The 14,449-nt window shown below is 42.5% G+C and overlaps 1 protein-coding gene and 1 pseudogene across 1 annotated transcript in view; one reads left to right on the plus strand and one right to left on the minus strand.

The window, feature by feature from the left end:
• SGCG (sarcoglycan gamma) overlaps window positions 1-14,449 on the minus strand; it is a 148,637-nt gene that overhangs the window by 67,242 nt on the left and 66,946 nt on the right. Inside the window, exon 4 of the mRNA XM_014449703.2 lies at window positions 9,358-9,445. Coding sequence (XP_014305189.1) covers window positions 9,358-9,445 — 88 coding nt within the window. The remainder of the gene's footprint in view (window positions 1-9,357; window positions 9,446-14,449) is intronic.
• On the plus strand, window positions 4,248-8,293 carry LOC102418300 (annotated as a pseudogene).

The raw sequence follows: 14,449 nt of genomic DNA on the forward strand, positions 1-14,449 counted from the left end.
CTTTTTCAATCGGGAGGGAGACACACGCTCCCGCGTCTCAACTCCAGTTCTGCGCTAGTCCTCTGGGGACCCAGACTCATACAGGGAGAAACTGGACTGTCTGGCAGCAGGCGGAACTCGAGGGCGGCTTTCTCTCAAAGGTGCTTGCAGCGATTACCGAGGGACACTGAGAGCTGGGGCCTCTTAGGGAAGGACTGAGGATCAGCCATAGCTGTTTGCTCCGTCCTGTTGATTCCCTGAGACCCTGCCCCACCCAAGCTGTGCCCAGAGGCTTTTGCATATGAATGACCTGGCCCTTTGCAATCTAAAATTACCTAACAAACTGCAGCTGGGTCAGAGAGACCCAGAACTTCCAAAAGAAGGCCCAAGGCCCCACAGCAGCTTGCATTGCTTCACAGCTGGGCCTCATCTGGACACCTCCAAATCCCAAACAAAGAAGAGGAATCTGCAGATCTCTTCATAGCTCCTGCTGGGTAGCCTCGGGCAGAGGCTAAATTAGCACCTCCTTAGAGATCCAAGAGCCAGTGTACCCAGTGTTCAGAGTGGGACCATCCAGATTACAACTCCTCAGATCCATAAGGGGCACACTCAGGGGGCAGACTCAGTGAGCACCAAAGCCCCACTGAAGCAAGTCTTGCCCCATAAGGGTGTCTCCAGCACAGAAGTTCTCCCACTGTAGACACAGCTGATTCTCACAGCAAATTGCCCTGGCAGTCAATTCCTCCCAGTGATACCAACTACAATCAAGGCTTAACTACAACAAGACTGTGCACAAAGCCCACAAAGGGGTGCACCAATAGTGTCCACCTCAGGTAATTGGGGAGGCTGAGCTACTGGGCCCTATAGGACACCTAGCACAGAAAGCCACTCTATCAACACAGGGAAGCATAAAAAATGCGGAGACAAAGAAACAGGTCACAAATGACAGAAATGGAGGAAAGCAAACGACTGGATATAGAGTTCAAAACCACGGTTATAAGGTTTTTTAAGAATTTTCTAGAAACTGCCGATAAATTTAATGAGTCCTTCAATAAATCTAGTGAGACCCTCGAGGATATGAAAAAGGACCAAATAAAAATTAAGCATACACTGAATGAAATAAAGAATATTATACAGAGATCCAACAGCAGACTAGAGGATCGCAAGAATCAAGTCAAAGATTTGAAATACGAAGAAGCAAAAAACACCTAACCAGAAAAGCAAAAAGAAAAAAGAATCCAAAAATATGAAGAAAGTGTAAGGAGCCTCTGGGACAGCTTCAAGCGTACCAACATCTGAATTATATGGGTGGCAGAAGAAGAGGGAGAGCAAGATATTGAAAACCTATTTGAAGAAATAATGACAGAAAACTTCCCCTACCTGGTGAAAGAAATAGACTTACAAGCCCAGGAAGTGCAGAGAACCCCAAACAAAAGGAATCCAAAGAAGATCACACCAAGACACATCATAATTAAAATGCCAAGAGCAAAAGACAAAGAGAGAATCTTAAAAGCAGCAAGAGAAAAAAAGTCAGTTACCTACAAGGGAGTACCCATATGACTGTCAGCTGATTTCTCAACAGAAACTATGCAGACCAGAAGGGAGTGGCAAGAAATATTCAAAGTGATGAATAGCAAGAACCTACAACCAAGATTACTTTATCCAGCAAAGCTATCATTCAGAATTGAAGGTCAGATAAAGAGCTTCACAGATAAGAAAAAGCTAAAGGAGTTCATCACCACCAAACCAGTATTATATGAAATGCTGAAAGGTATTCTTTAAAAAGAGGAAGAAGAAGAAGAAGAAGGCAAAGATAAAAATTATGAACAACAAGTACATATCTATCAACAAGTGAATCTAAAAATCAAGTGAATAAAAAATCTGATGAACAGAATAAACTGGTGAATATAATAGAATCAGGGGCATAGAAAGGGAGTGGACTGACAATTCTCGGGGGGGGGGGGAAGGGGTGTGGGGATGCAGGAAGAGACTGGACAAAAATTGTACACCTATGGATGAGGACAGTGGGGGTGGTGGGGTAAGGGCAGAGGGTGGGGGTGGGAACCTGGTGGAGGAGAGCTATGGGGGGAAAAAGAAGAACAACTGTAATAATCTGAACAATAAAGATTTAATTAAGAAATGATAAACATTGTTTTTTTTAAAAAAAAAGAGTGTGTGTTTGTGTGTGTGTGTTTGTGTGTGTGTCCCTTATAAAGTGGATTCATTTTTTCCTCTTTTATCTTCTTTCTCTTAAGGAAGCCTGCCTTAATTTTTTTGATAGTTGCTTGTATTTTTGCTCTTTTGAGCTTTCACTCAGACTCAGTCACCCAGTGATTCAGTGTCATCATATACCTGGGTCACTGATATACCTTATGTATAAACGCTGATTTTCATTAAATGATGAATATACAGTTATCTTCAATATACAGTTATCTGAGTTTAAAATTAAGAAGAAAAAAATTTGAAATTATTTATCCAGTAAGAGTTCAAATAGTTTTGCTTGCTGGAGATTTATATAACAATTTTAGGAGGCTTTATTAAGTAAAAGGTGTTAAATTAATGACTTTTTCTGTAATCATTGTTTTATATATATTGATGAAATCTTCAACAAATGAATTTAGTTGCCTAATTTTTCTTAGTAACAAACCATATAAGCATTTGCTTAAATAAAAGAAAATGTAGTTTCTGTTAAACACAAATTTATTGTATTTTTTTTATGCTCAAGGTCCTGTGCTATAAAAATTGAGGATATATAAGTGAGTGAGATGTAGCTCACAGTTTATAAGTTCATAGTTTATAAAAGAAAAAAGCATATAAATTTAGTTCCAGGACAATTTGATAGATGCCACGATACTAGCATGGACAATGTTCAATGAGAACCTCGACAAGTAATTGATGGTCCACCCTGGGGGTCAGAAACAGAACGCTGGGGGAGATGATATCTGAATGGACCTTGAGGAAACACTTTATGGTTCCCTACTGAGGGAGAAGGAGGCACTCCAGTAAAGGGTACTATTTAAATAAAGGTACAGTAGTGAATAAAGTTTCATTTTAATATTATTAAAAATATAGACATTGAATGTTAAATTTAAATATGTTTTCCACTTCAGAAAAAATTGTTCTCCAAAGATAACAAGCCCAAAATAATAGGGATAGTAATCTCTTAAAATAATTAAGTTTATAATTGATCTTTTAACTCTTATTAATAACCTACTAGTTTTTATAACCTAGCTGGACATGGATTAGAACTGAGCAAGTAATCTTTTGTAGAAAAGGTCTTTAAGAAATAAAATTTAAATTCTATCTTGGTGATAAGTAAAACAGCTACCTGGTAAAATTAATTTTTAATGTAAGGAATGAAATAAATAAAACATACAGGAAATAAATAAAGGAAGGTTTTATGATCTGATGAATTTGTGAAATTGGCTTAGGGTTTGTCTAGTGAAAATACAATCAAATTCTTCCTGTCATACAATATGCCTCATTAACAGCCCTCCCCACTCCACTGTGATTGCTTGAATTTAAGATAACATCATTTCAAAATAAATATCAAATCTCACAAACCCATCTGAGTACAATTTGCATACTTCTGAGTGTGTCTCATTTTTTAGCTAACCAGAATGAGTTTCTGTTATTTTAAATCAAAAGAAAATTAACTGTAGTGACCAGAGCTGAATTTATAAGGTAAGATTCTATTATTGTTGCTTATGATTTGATATCTTTTAGTTCAACAGGGTCAAATATATGGTGATGGATGATTATTTGACTTTGGGTGGTGGGCACATAATGCAACATGAAGATTATGTATATCATAGAAATATACACTTGATACCTATATAAATTATTAGCAAATATCACCCAAATAAATTTAATAAAAAGAAAAGAAAAAACATAGTTCAAAGATTTGAAATGCTAGCTATTAGTGCTTGCTTTTCAATGCTTGATTTCTTTTGGAATTTAAGACTTTTGGTTTTGACTGTATTGATTGCCATTTTTTTCGGTGGTTTAATGGTAAATAATTATTCATTTAATTAAATGGGGTTAATTTGGCTAGTTCACATAAGTTACATTTTAATATCTGGATTGGCTAAATTTAACTTCTTTTAGAAAATGTGAGGCTGGAATGACTTTGATTGTCAGAAGTCATCTACTGAAAATAATCTTGGATTTGGTGAACTGAGTTATAATCCTTAGCTCAGGGTTTTCAACATAAGAGGCTTTCCAACCAAATCTATAATAATAAAAGCGTAATATGCTAATTAAACTGGATGTCATTTGGACGTCCTTCAGATGAAGCCGAAGCGGTAGGGGCCGAGCCCCTTGTATGAATTTTGTGCATCGGAACTCTATTATTTAATAGAAATTACTAATTTTAGTGATCAGGCATGAAACTAAGGTTAAAAGTCAAGATTTGAGGCTAACAGTTTAAACCAAAGTAATTCCAATGGGAAACTTTTTTCCCCAGTAAATTCTTTGTTGTCAAAAATGTTAACTATATTTGCAATAGCTGTAACAGTTACTGGCATGCCATAATTTAAGGAAATCTGGTTAGAGAGAGGGAGGGCTAGTGGAAACACTCCTGGCTGAGAGAAACAAGTCCTGGGGTCATTCCTGGTTTGACTTTTCTACTAACTAGCTGTTCCTTCTGGAGCAAATTAGCTTTTTTAGTGCTTCAGTTTTGTTTCGTTTTTTTATTCATGAAATTGGTAACAGACTTCTATTATTTCTAATTCCCTTGGACGATATATGAAAATCCACATTTAACCAAAAATTAAGTGAGGAAATGAGGATTTGTTTTAAATCATTTTTAAGAATATAAAAGGAGTTATTTACTTTTGTAATTTCTAAAAAATAATAACACTTATATGTTATTAATTACTTCGCAGCATATAGAAACTGGTACATAGGCATTTGATAAATGTTTGTTGAAATAATGGCAAAAATGGGCAAAATCCCGCAAACATTTTAAAGCTAGTCATTTAAAGAGTTTTAAGAAATGATTGTAAAGATAAATTATAATCCTATCTAATAAAAGAGAAACATGGTAATTAGCGTACGACCGCTACCCTTCCCATTGGCTAATCAGGGCGATATGCAAATTAACTGCCAACTAAGATGGCGGTTAACCGCTAACAAAGATGGCGGCTAATTTGCATACTGAAGGCAGGGTAGGACAGCGCAAGCCGCCATCCAGGCCCCCCGTGAACCATCGGGGCAGGCGGGGACCGGGGCCAAGGCAAGCGGTGCCAATTGCTTCCCCCACCTACCAGAGACAGGGGGCTCACTCCCATGTGTGATCTGGGGGTAGGTGGGGGCTGGGACCAAGGCAAGCGGTGCTGATTGCTTCGCCCACCTACCAGAGACACGGGGCCCACTCCCATGTGTGATGGGGGGGGGTGGGCGGGGGCTGGGGCCAAGGCAAGCTGTGCCGATCACTTTCCCCGCCTACCAGAGACAGGGGGCCCACTCCTGTGTGGGACCCGGGGGTGGGCAGGGGATCAGCAGCATTGCTTGCCTTAGCATGAGCCCCGCCCACCCGCCGGGAGCCATCCAGCCCAGGGCCAGGAAGGCAGGAGGCAACCCTGGAGCACTGGAGCCACCTGGCTCTCCCAGCTGTCTGCTTCATGAATCCCAATTTTCCGCGGAGGCGACGGCTGCAGGACCCAGAGCGGGAGACAGGGGAGTGGGCCAAGCGCGGCTCTGGCTCAGGCTTGATGGAGGGCACCGGCACGCGGAGGAGATCTCCCCAGGGTCAGTGACTCCCCCTGCTGCCGGGGAGATCTCCTCTGCGCCGGTGCCCTCTGTCTAGCCCGAGCCACACTCAGCCTGCTCCCCTGGCTCCTGCTCTGCGTCCTGCAGCCGCTGCCTCTGGGGAAACTTGCGACTCATGAAGCGAGGGCGGTGGGGAGGAGGAGGCACCTAAGAAGTCCCCAGCTGCTGGCGCCGGGAGCTGGGAACTTTGTGCCAGGGTGCTCCCAGTGGGGCCATGGCAGAGGGGAGCTGGGAATCTGGCCACCACCGCCGCCGCCCCCCAGCTGGCTACTGCTGCTGCTTTGGCTGCTGGAAGCTCCACTGCTGCTTGGGGTCCAGGCGCAGGAGGCTGGCCAGGGGCCTGGGCCAGGTCAGCAGTCCCAGCAAAACAATGGTGAGCGGGGCCTGAGCCCCGACCGCCCGCCCGGACACGGGGCCCTCTGAGAGAGAGAGAGAGAGAGAGAGAGAGAGAGAGAGAGAAGAGAGAGAGGAGCGGAATTTGGCACCCCGCATCCCTCCCTGATCAACCACTGTGATTCAGGCCAGTGAGGGCTGCCTTCAGGCCGCAGCTCCAGGTCCCTCATCCCCACCCCAGGCCCAAGAGCACAGTGCTGGGCAGAGGCACCCAGTGGTTTGGGAATGCAGCGCAGCGAGGGGCCCACAGAGGTGGGGGGGGGCTGTGTTTACACCACCAAGTTCCCCACTTCTGCCCTGGCCCACATCCCTCCTCCTTCCCCTCAGAGGCTCAGCTCCTGCCTACATGCTTGCTGGGCAGGCCCAACTGCACCAGAGAGTGAGCTATGGCAATCAGGATGGCCACTTCCTGGGATGGGATCGCCAGACCACGGGGATTCATGAGGGCGATGAGGCCCATGGGGCATGCACAGCCCTCTGGCAGTGGGGGTGGCCAGCCAAGCCGAGTCTGGCTACAGTGGGGCCAGTGGGAGCCCGAGGCCATCCCAACCCCCACAGGTCCTGCGCAGACGGTGGCTCAGTGGAGAGTGGTATCTCCATGCATGGTGCCCAGGGGCGGCTGTGAGCTGCTGCAACCCCACCCCACGCTTCAGGGAGAGGGAGAAGGCTCGCAGCCACCAGCACCCACCAGCACCCTAGGCTGCACCTCCTGGCCTATGCCTCAGCCTGCCAGGTTGGCAGGGTCCAGAGAAGGTGAGCTGTTCCCTTCCCCCAGTGGTAGAACAGGGAGGAGAGTGCTGGGTGCAGGGAGGGGACCTCAGCTGGGATCCTCCTGGTGTGGGCCCGGGCAGGGGCCGGTGCAGAAGTACCAGGGCACAGTTGCTTCGGTGTCTCGGTGAAGTTTGCAACTGACCCAAGGAGGAAACCCGAGAGGGGAAAGGCCGGGAGGCATGAATTGCCAGCACTGTAGCCACTTGAAAACAGCTCCACTTGGAATGTGAGGTGGTTGTATGTTCAGCTGAGAAGTGAGGGGGCTGAACTCCACCGTCGCTGGGCTCCTGTCAGTCCGAGGCCCAAGCGTCCACCACGACAAGGGGAGAACAGAGCGAGGGGCCCAGAGGAAGGGAGGACAATTGAAGAAAACCATGTCTAGACTTTCCCCAGCCCTCTCCTTCTTTCTGCTGCCTACAAGAGCCCCAGGACCGGCCACAGTTCTGTGTCCACCTTTTAGTCCCCTATTCTCCAACTGCAGAGGAAAGAAATAAGGAAGGAGTCTGTGCTGACTTCAGAAAGTATCTATATACCTGTATCTATATACAGAGGGAGGCCAGACTTCGGCTTAGGCCCGCTCCTCACAGGGACATCAGTAGGACATCCTGTGAGGGCTCCCAGACTGTTAGAGGGGGCAGGCTGGGCTGAGGGATGCCCCCCGTGTGCACAAATTTTTGTGCACCGGTCCACTAGTACTATATAATTAATCAAGAGCATATCACTTGACTTAGACAAGTTTCAAGAACATGTATGCCCAATAAGCTCAAGTTCATCTCTAGATACACTGAGAATTTCACTGGACTTAGTGATCAAACAAACTTCTAAGCAAAAGAGAAATACAATTAATTTTGTGAAATAAGTTATAAAGATTAAAAGAACATAAAATATGGAGTTCTTGTATTAGTATAATAAAAAGAAACCATCAGGTTTACACATGGCTGTAGTTTCCAATGTAACATTATTCTGTTTTGTGAAAACAGCCATTTAAAAGAAGAAACACGTGTGTTTGTTTGTTTGTTTCCACTTCCTGTTGTGAGCAGACTTTACGTCAGCTGGGTCCCAAGGGCTTGGGGTCTTACAGATTGAGGACTTAATTCCAAGGTCATAGCAGGACATGTGAAGTTCATTGCCAGGACTGTGGTGGTATACTAAGGGAACATGGAAGGGGCATACAGGACCTTAAACAGAATCCTCAGCGTGGATGATGTTCATTGAGGACATCAATAGATGCAGGTACTATGAGAAGCTTTGTCACTGAAGGAACTGAAGGAAGAGGTAGAACTATGAAATTTGCTGGAGGATCTACAACATGGAAATTACTTGCAAGATCAATCTTTTGATGTGAGAGAATTGGAGGGATCCATGGAAGGGCTGCTGAGGCCTGCGGATAGTAGGCCCAGTGTGAAAACCCCTATCCAGGTGTGTCTTCACTTCTTTTCTTTCTTCAACTCCATTTTCTCTTACAATTTCTTGCAATAAACTCAATCATACATATAAAAACATTAAATAAGTAAATAAATAATAAATAAATAAATAAATAAATAAAAAGACACAAAGTTAACCAGCTTGTGATCTATTTTCCCATAATCAAAAGGGCCATCTAATTTCTTAAATTTGGCAAACATATAGAATGCTGATGGTGTAGAGAATGTATACATTTTTCTTTTACATGCTGGCTTACCCTTTTGTTATTTCTTTTATACATTTTTGTTTTGCCTGAATCCTTTTTCTTACCATGCAAGTTTTTATGTGACTTCACTCCCATGTGACCTTATTCTCTGGTCTTTTCTGGTTGGATAGATTTGCATAGCCTGGCCAAGGGCATTCAGTTGAAGATAAGTCATGAATTTAGAATTAATGGAATTAAAAGACTAAATTGGTTGGTGTTGAGAACTACAACTAATCAGATGAAAAACTGGAGAGGTCCTGGAGGTCATATAAAGTTTGAACAGATGCAGCTGTAATACCCAAGGGAAAGAGGCAAATATACACTGGGAAGCAGGGGTACATGGCAGAGAGGGGGAGAGGGACATATAGGGAGGAGGTAGAGAGAGAAGAAGAGAATGAGGGAGAGAGAAAAAACAAATACTTTTGGGTCTCAGCCCCTGGTCTCTGTTTTCTGAGGCCAACTACTTTGGTTATTTTTCTTTTGTCTCTGTGAGATTCTTTTATATCCTGTAATAATCATTATGTTTCTTGTGGTACCTTGAATGCTCCTCTATTTCTTGGAATCAAAATAACTTTAATTAAAATACTTCAGACGGTTGTCCCCTGATGCTACTTATTCTCTGTGGTCAGCACAACATGATATTTTTCTAAATTCATACATTGATTGTTCATAAATAACTTTGAATTCTTTAGAAGAAAAAAACAAACTCATTAATTTAGCACACTGTTCATGGACCACATATATGCAAAGCACTGTGATGAAGCCTCACTCACCCACTTTTAATCTTCCAGTGACCTCCCCTTCAGAGTTCTGTGCATTTACAGTCACATTCTGAGTAGAATGTAGAAGCAGAGATGAGTCCTAGAAAGGGATTTAAGAAATTAGCCAACTGTATATTATTTATAATGATTATATCTTTATATTTGTATATAAATTTAAGATTCATATAAAATAATTTCTCCATCATCACAGATTTATGTTTAGGACATGATATACTTTAAGAAGATAAATCAGAGAATGGTTAGCTCTTCTATAAGAAATACCATGTTACTTTTATTTTATTTATTTATTTTAAAAAATATTGTTATTGATTTCAGTGAGGAAGGGAGAGGGCAAGAAAGATAGAAATGTCAATGCTAAGAGAGAATCATTGATTGGCTGCCTCCTGCATGCCCCCTACTGGGGTTCAACCTTGCAACCTGGGCATGTGCCCTTGACCGGAATCAAATCCGGGACTCTTCAGTCCACAGGCCAACGCTCTATCCACTGAGCCAAACTTGCTAGGGCAGTACCATGTTACTTTTAAAATGCTAAGGCTTCTCATAGTTGCAAAAGAACTTTTAAAATTTGTTGGATGACTATTTTTTTGAGCTCTTTGTTGGAAGATAAAGAAGCTTTATGCTCACATTAGTGCTTTATGGTTCACTCAGAGGAAACCAAATGTGTTCCAAAGTTGTGGGGGGAAATATGATTTTTCAGAAGTAAAGAATTATAGAAGTGCTTTGTAACTCTATTAAGGGCAGAAATTCTCCAACTTGCTTTGTGAAAGCAGATGAATTTACCAGCATTTCATGTTTTATCCAATTATGTAACCTTAATACTTGTTGTTGCATTGTTATAAATAACTAGGGGCCTGGTGCATGAAATTCATGCATGGGCGGTGGGGGGGGGGGGGGGGACGTCCCTCAGCCTGGCCTGCACCCTCTCCAATCTGGGATCTCTCTCACAATCCAGAACCACTGGCTCCTAAGTCAGTGATGGCGAACCTTTTGAGCTCAGCGTGTCAGCATTTTGAAAAACCCTAACTTAACTCTGGTGCCGTGTCACATATAGAAATTTTTTGATATTTGCAACCATAGTAAAACAAAGATTTATATTTTTGATATTTATTTTATATATTTAAATGTCATTTAACAAAGAAAAATCAACCAAAAAAATGAGTTCACGTGTCACCTTTGACACGCGTGTCATAGGTTCGCCATCACTGTCCTAAGTGCTCATCTGCCTGCCAGCCTGATGGCCCTAACTACTCTCCCCTCCTTGTCTGATCACCCTAACTGCCTATCTGTTCTCCCCTCCTGGCCTGATCCCCCTAACTGCCTATCTGCTCTTCCTTCCTGGCCTAAACCCCATAACTGCTCACCTGCTCTCCCTTCCTCTCCGCACCTTCAGACCCCAGCACAGGAGTGTTGAGAGCTCTCCACCGAGGCCCCGCCCCCATCCTGACACCCCCCTCCAGGCCAGGCAGTGCCAAGGGCCTGCGCACACCTCCGTCGGGGGGGCTGCCCCCATCCTGATGCCCCCTCCAGGCTGGGTGGTGCGGTGGCCTGTATGTGCCTCTGCCGGGGAGGCTGCCCCCGGCAGCAGCCTCAAGTCCCGGTGGTGCAAGTCCCCGCCCCCGTCCCTGCCCACCAGCTCCTGTGGGCACACAGCCTGTTGAACGGTCATGACTGGGACACCGTTAGGACCAATTAGCATATTACCTCTTTATATATATATAGACTAGAGGCCCGGTGCACGAAATTCATGCACTGGGGTGGGTGTCCCTCAGCCCAGCCTGCCCCCTCTCACAGACTGGGATCCCTCAGGGGATGTCCTACTGACAGCTTAGGCCTGCTCCCCGTGGGAGCAGACCGGCCTCCCTCTGCAGGAGATGACCGGGCTGATCAGGGGAAGGTGCCAGCCCCATCACCCCGATGCTGCTGCCACTGCCAGTCACTGCAGTTGCCACGGTGTTTTCATCAACACAGACTCTAGTCCCTTCACCATGAAAAAATGACAACTTTTAGGCATTTTCAAGATGTCTTTCATAGGATATAACATTTCTTTCTTTCTTTCTTTCTTTCTTTCTTCCTTTCTTTCTTTCTTTCTTTCTTTCTTTCTTTCTTTCTTTCTTTCTTTCTTTCTTCCTTTCTTTTATTCTCACCTGAGGATATGTTTCCATTGATTTTTAGAGAGCTTGAAAGAGAAAGGGAAAGACAGAGAGAAACATCAATGTGAGAAGGACACTTCGATTGGTTGCCTCTTGCATGAGCCCTGACCTGGGCCCCGGCCAGGGAGGAGTCTGCAACCTAGGTACATGCCCTTGATCAGAATCGAACCCGGACCCTGTGGTTGGCAGGCTGAGGCTCTATCCACTGAGCCAAACCAGCTAGGGCAGGATATGACATTTCTTAGCCCTTTCAGCAGCAGGCCTTAGTTTTTTCCTCCAGGAGTGTGGTGGAAAAACCCTAGATCACCTTGTTGGATTCTTATTACCCAAGTTACCAAGAACACTGTGAGTGGTGGCGTACAGGGAGCTTAGCCAATGAGAGGTCAGAAAAGGTGTTTCCTCTTCAGCTCACGCACAGAGGCCCCCCTGTGTTGTGTCTGCTGAGGTGGGGGTGTGCTCCAAGCCGCGCGGCGGCCACTGAGAGCACACCCCCAGCCCTGCATTGTGTCCGCTGGGCTGAGGATGTGCACCGAGCTGTGTGTGCTGCCTGCCCAGACGCCCTCCCTCCCTCCTCGGCTGGGGCATGGATGCTATGGGCACCTCCATCTTTGTGACAGAGTGACAGTTAATTTGCATATTGCCCTTTTATTAGATTAGATTAGCATGATAATAAGAGTTAAATATTTACCCACAATTTTAGCATCCATTTTCTCATTTTATCCTCCACATTTAAAGTAGGTACCATTATTTCTGATATATAGATGAGGAAATTGAGTTCAAAGAAATAAATTACAGCTCACTGAAAGTCATAGCTAGCAACTGACAGTTCTACAACAGAACCAGATCTTTAGATGCTGACTTCCATGCTGTTTTCTACCATTCCCCTAGAATGGGAGGAGCTGCGAGGTCTACTCCTGTGCCTAGACAAAATAAGCTATCTGGGAACCACTAGGGCTGTCTGATCCAATGGGCACTCTCAAACCCTTTTATTTTTCTGCCTTCCACTGCAGATGTTGGAAAAGCTAATTGCTTTCTCAGCCTGTCTTGTAGCTATGGGCACCCAAGTGACACAATTTTGGTCAATGAGATATAAGCCAAAATTTGCTGAGGGTGGGCTGGGGGTTTTAGGCAGGATTTTGCTTTTCTGATGAAAAGGATGCATGCATTGGCACATTTCCTTGGCCACATGCCTTGAATATTGCCTAGCAGATACCTAGTGACCGGAGGATGGCGTCAACAATGGTGAGTGTGAACTGGTGTCTGAGTTGCCCCTTCTAGCTTTTAGGTATGTGAGAATACAAGTTCTAATTAATTTATACCACTACTAGCTACATTTTCTGTTAGAATTTAAAGCAGAAATTGCTCTGTAACAATATTAACAACAAAATGATATAAATATTCCCTCTATTACTTAACAAAAGCTCTTATGTTGAATTACATTTGCACTTTAATCTACATTTTATAAGCCCATTCAAATAATCAAAAGGACCATTTTTTAAAAAACTGCAATGTTTATTGAGAAATGTGGGGCAATTCCATTTTATAGGTGAGGAAGCTGAGATCTAGAGATTGTGAATGAGTTTTTCAGTTTTCATAATTAGCTAGCGATATCCTGTAGACAAATTCTATGCCATTTGTAGAATGATAGAAAGGTAGAAAGTAAATATTTAATTTTGCCATTCATCTGAATTGAATTCTGATTGTATTTATTAGGCAAAAACAATGTATCGTTCAACATTATATTTAGATTTAGGAGGTAGATAAAAGAGCCATAGAACATAATATCTTTTCTCCAGAGTGTGTGATTTAGATAAGGAGCTATGAGAGAGATGCATAAAAGACCATTAAAAATTTAAGAATGTATTGGTAAGGCCCAAATGTAGATCACAACAGACATAAGAGTTCTCAATAATCCTCTTTGGTCACTTCATATATAGATATAATTAAACAAGTACTTCAAATTGGAACCTAATATGAGAATGGCAGAGGCTTAGTTAGTCATTGAAATAGTATTTGTATGTTAGAAAGTCTGCCAAATAGTCTGTGGAAAAAATATATTTGTTGTCATACAGTTATTCAAATTATCACCTTACCATTCTTTGAATGTCTAGAGCAGTGATGGCGAACCTATTTCACGCGTGTCAGAGGTGACACGCAAACTCATTTTTTTGGTTGATTTTTCTTTGTTAAATGGCATTTAAATATATAAAATAAATATCAAAAATATAAATCTTTGTTTTACTATGGTTGCAAATATCAAAAAATTTCTATATGTGACACGGCACCAGAGTTAAGTTAGGGTTTTTCAAAATGCTGACACACTGAGCTCAAAAGGTTTGCCATCACTGGTCTAGAGGATCATTGGTGGTGTCCCCTCTACAATTTTTGACATTAGCCATTTCTGTACTCTCTTTTTAATGATTAATCTAGTTAGAGGTTGATTAATTTTGAATGATCTTTTGGTTTTTGGTTTCATTGGTTTCTCTATTGCTTTTGTTTTCTTTTTTAAAAGTTCTGCTTTTTATTCTTTTATTTATTCTCTTATGTTTGGTTTAATTTGTTCTTTCTTTCTAGCTTCTCAAGGCATATGCAGAAGTCATTAATGTTCTTTATTTTTAATATAGGCACTTAGTACTATAAGTTTTCCTCTAAACACAGCTTTAACTACATACTCCCAAATTTAATATATTATGTTTTAAATTTTTAATTAGTTAAAAATACTCTTTAATTTCTACTTGATTTCTTTTCTGACCCATGTGTTATGTATAAATGTTTTATTTAATTTCCAAATATTTGGGAAATATTCAGATATTTTTGTGTTACTATTGTCTTATTAAAATTAATTATGGTCAGATAACATATATTGTATGATTTCAATACTTATATATTTATTTAGATTTGTTTTATAATCCAAAAAATAACATTAATAAATA

Source organism: Myotis lucifugus, unplaced genomic scaffold, assembly GCF_000147115.1.
Source record: "Myotis lucifugus unplaced genomic scaffold, Myoluc2.0 scaffold_7, whole genome shotgun sequence".
NCBI lineage: Eukaryota > Metazoa > Chordata > Mammalia > Chiroptera > Vespertilionidae > Myotis > Myotis lucifugus.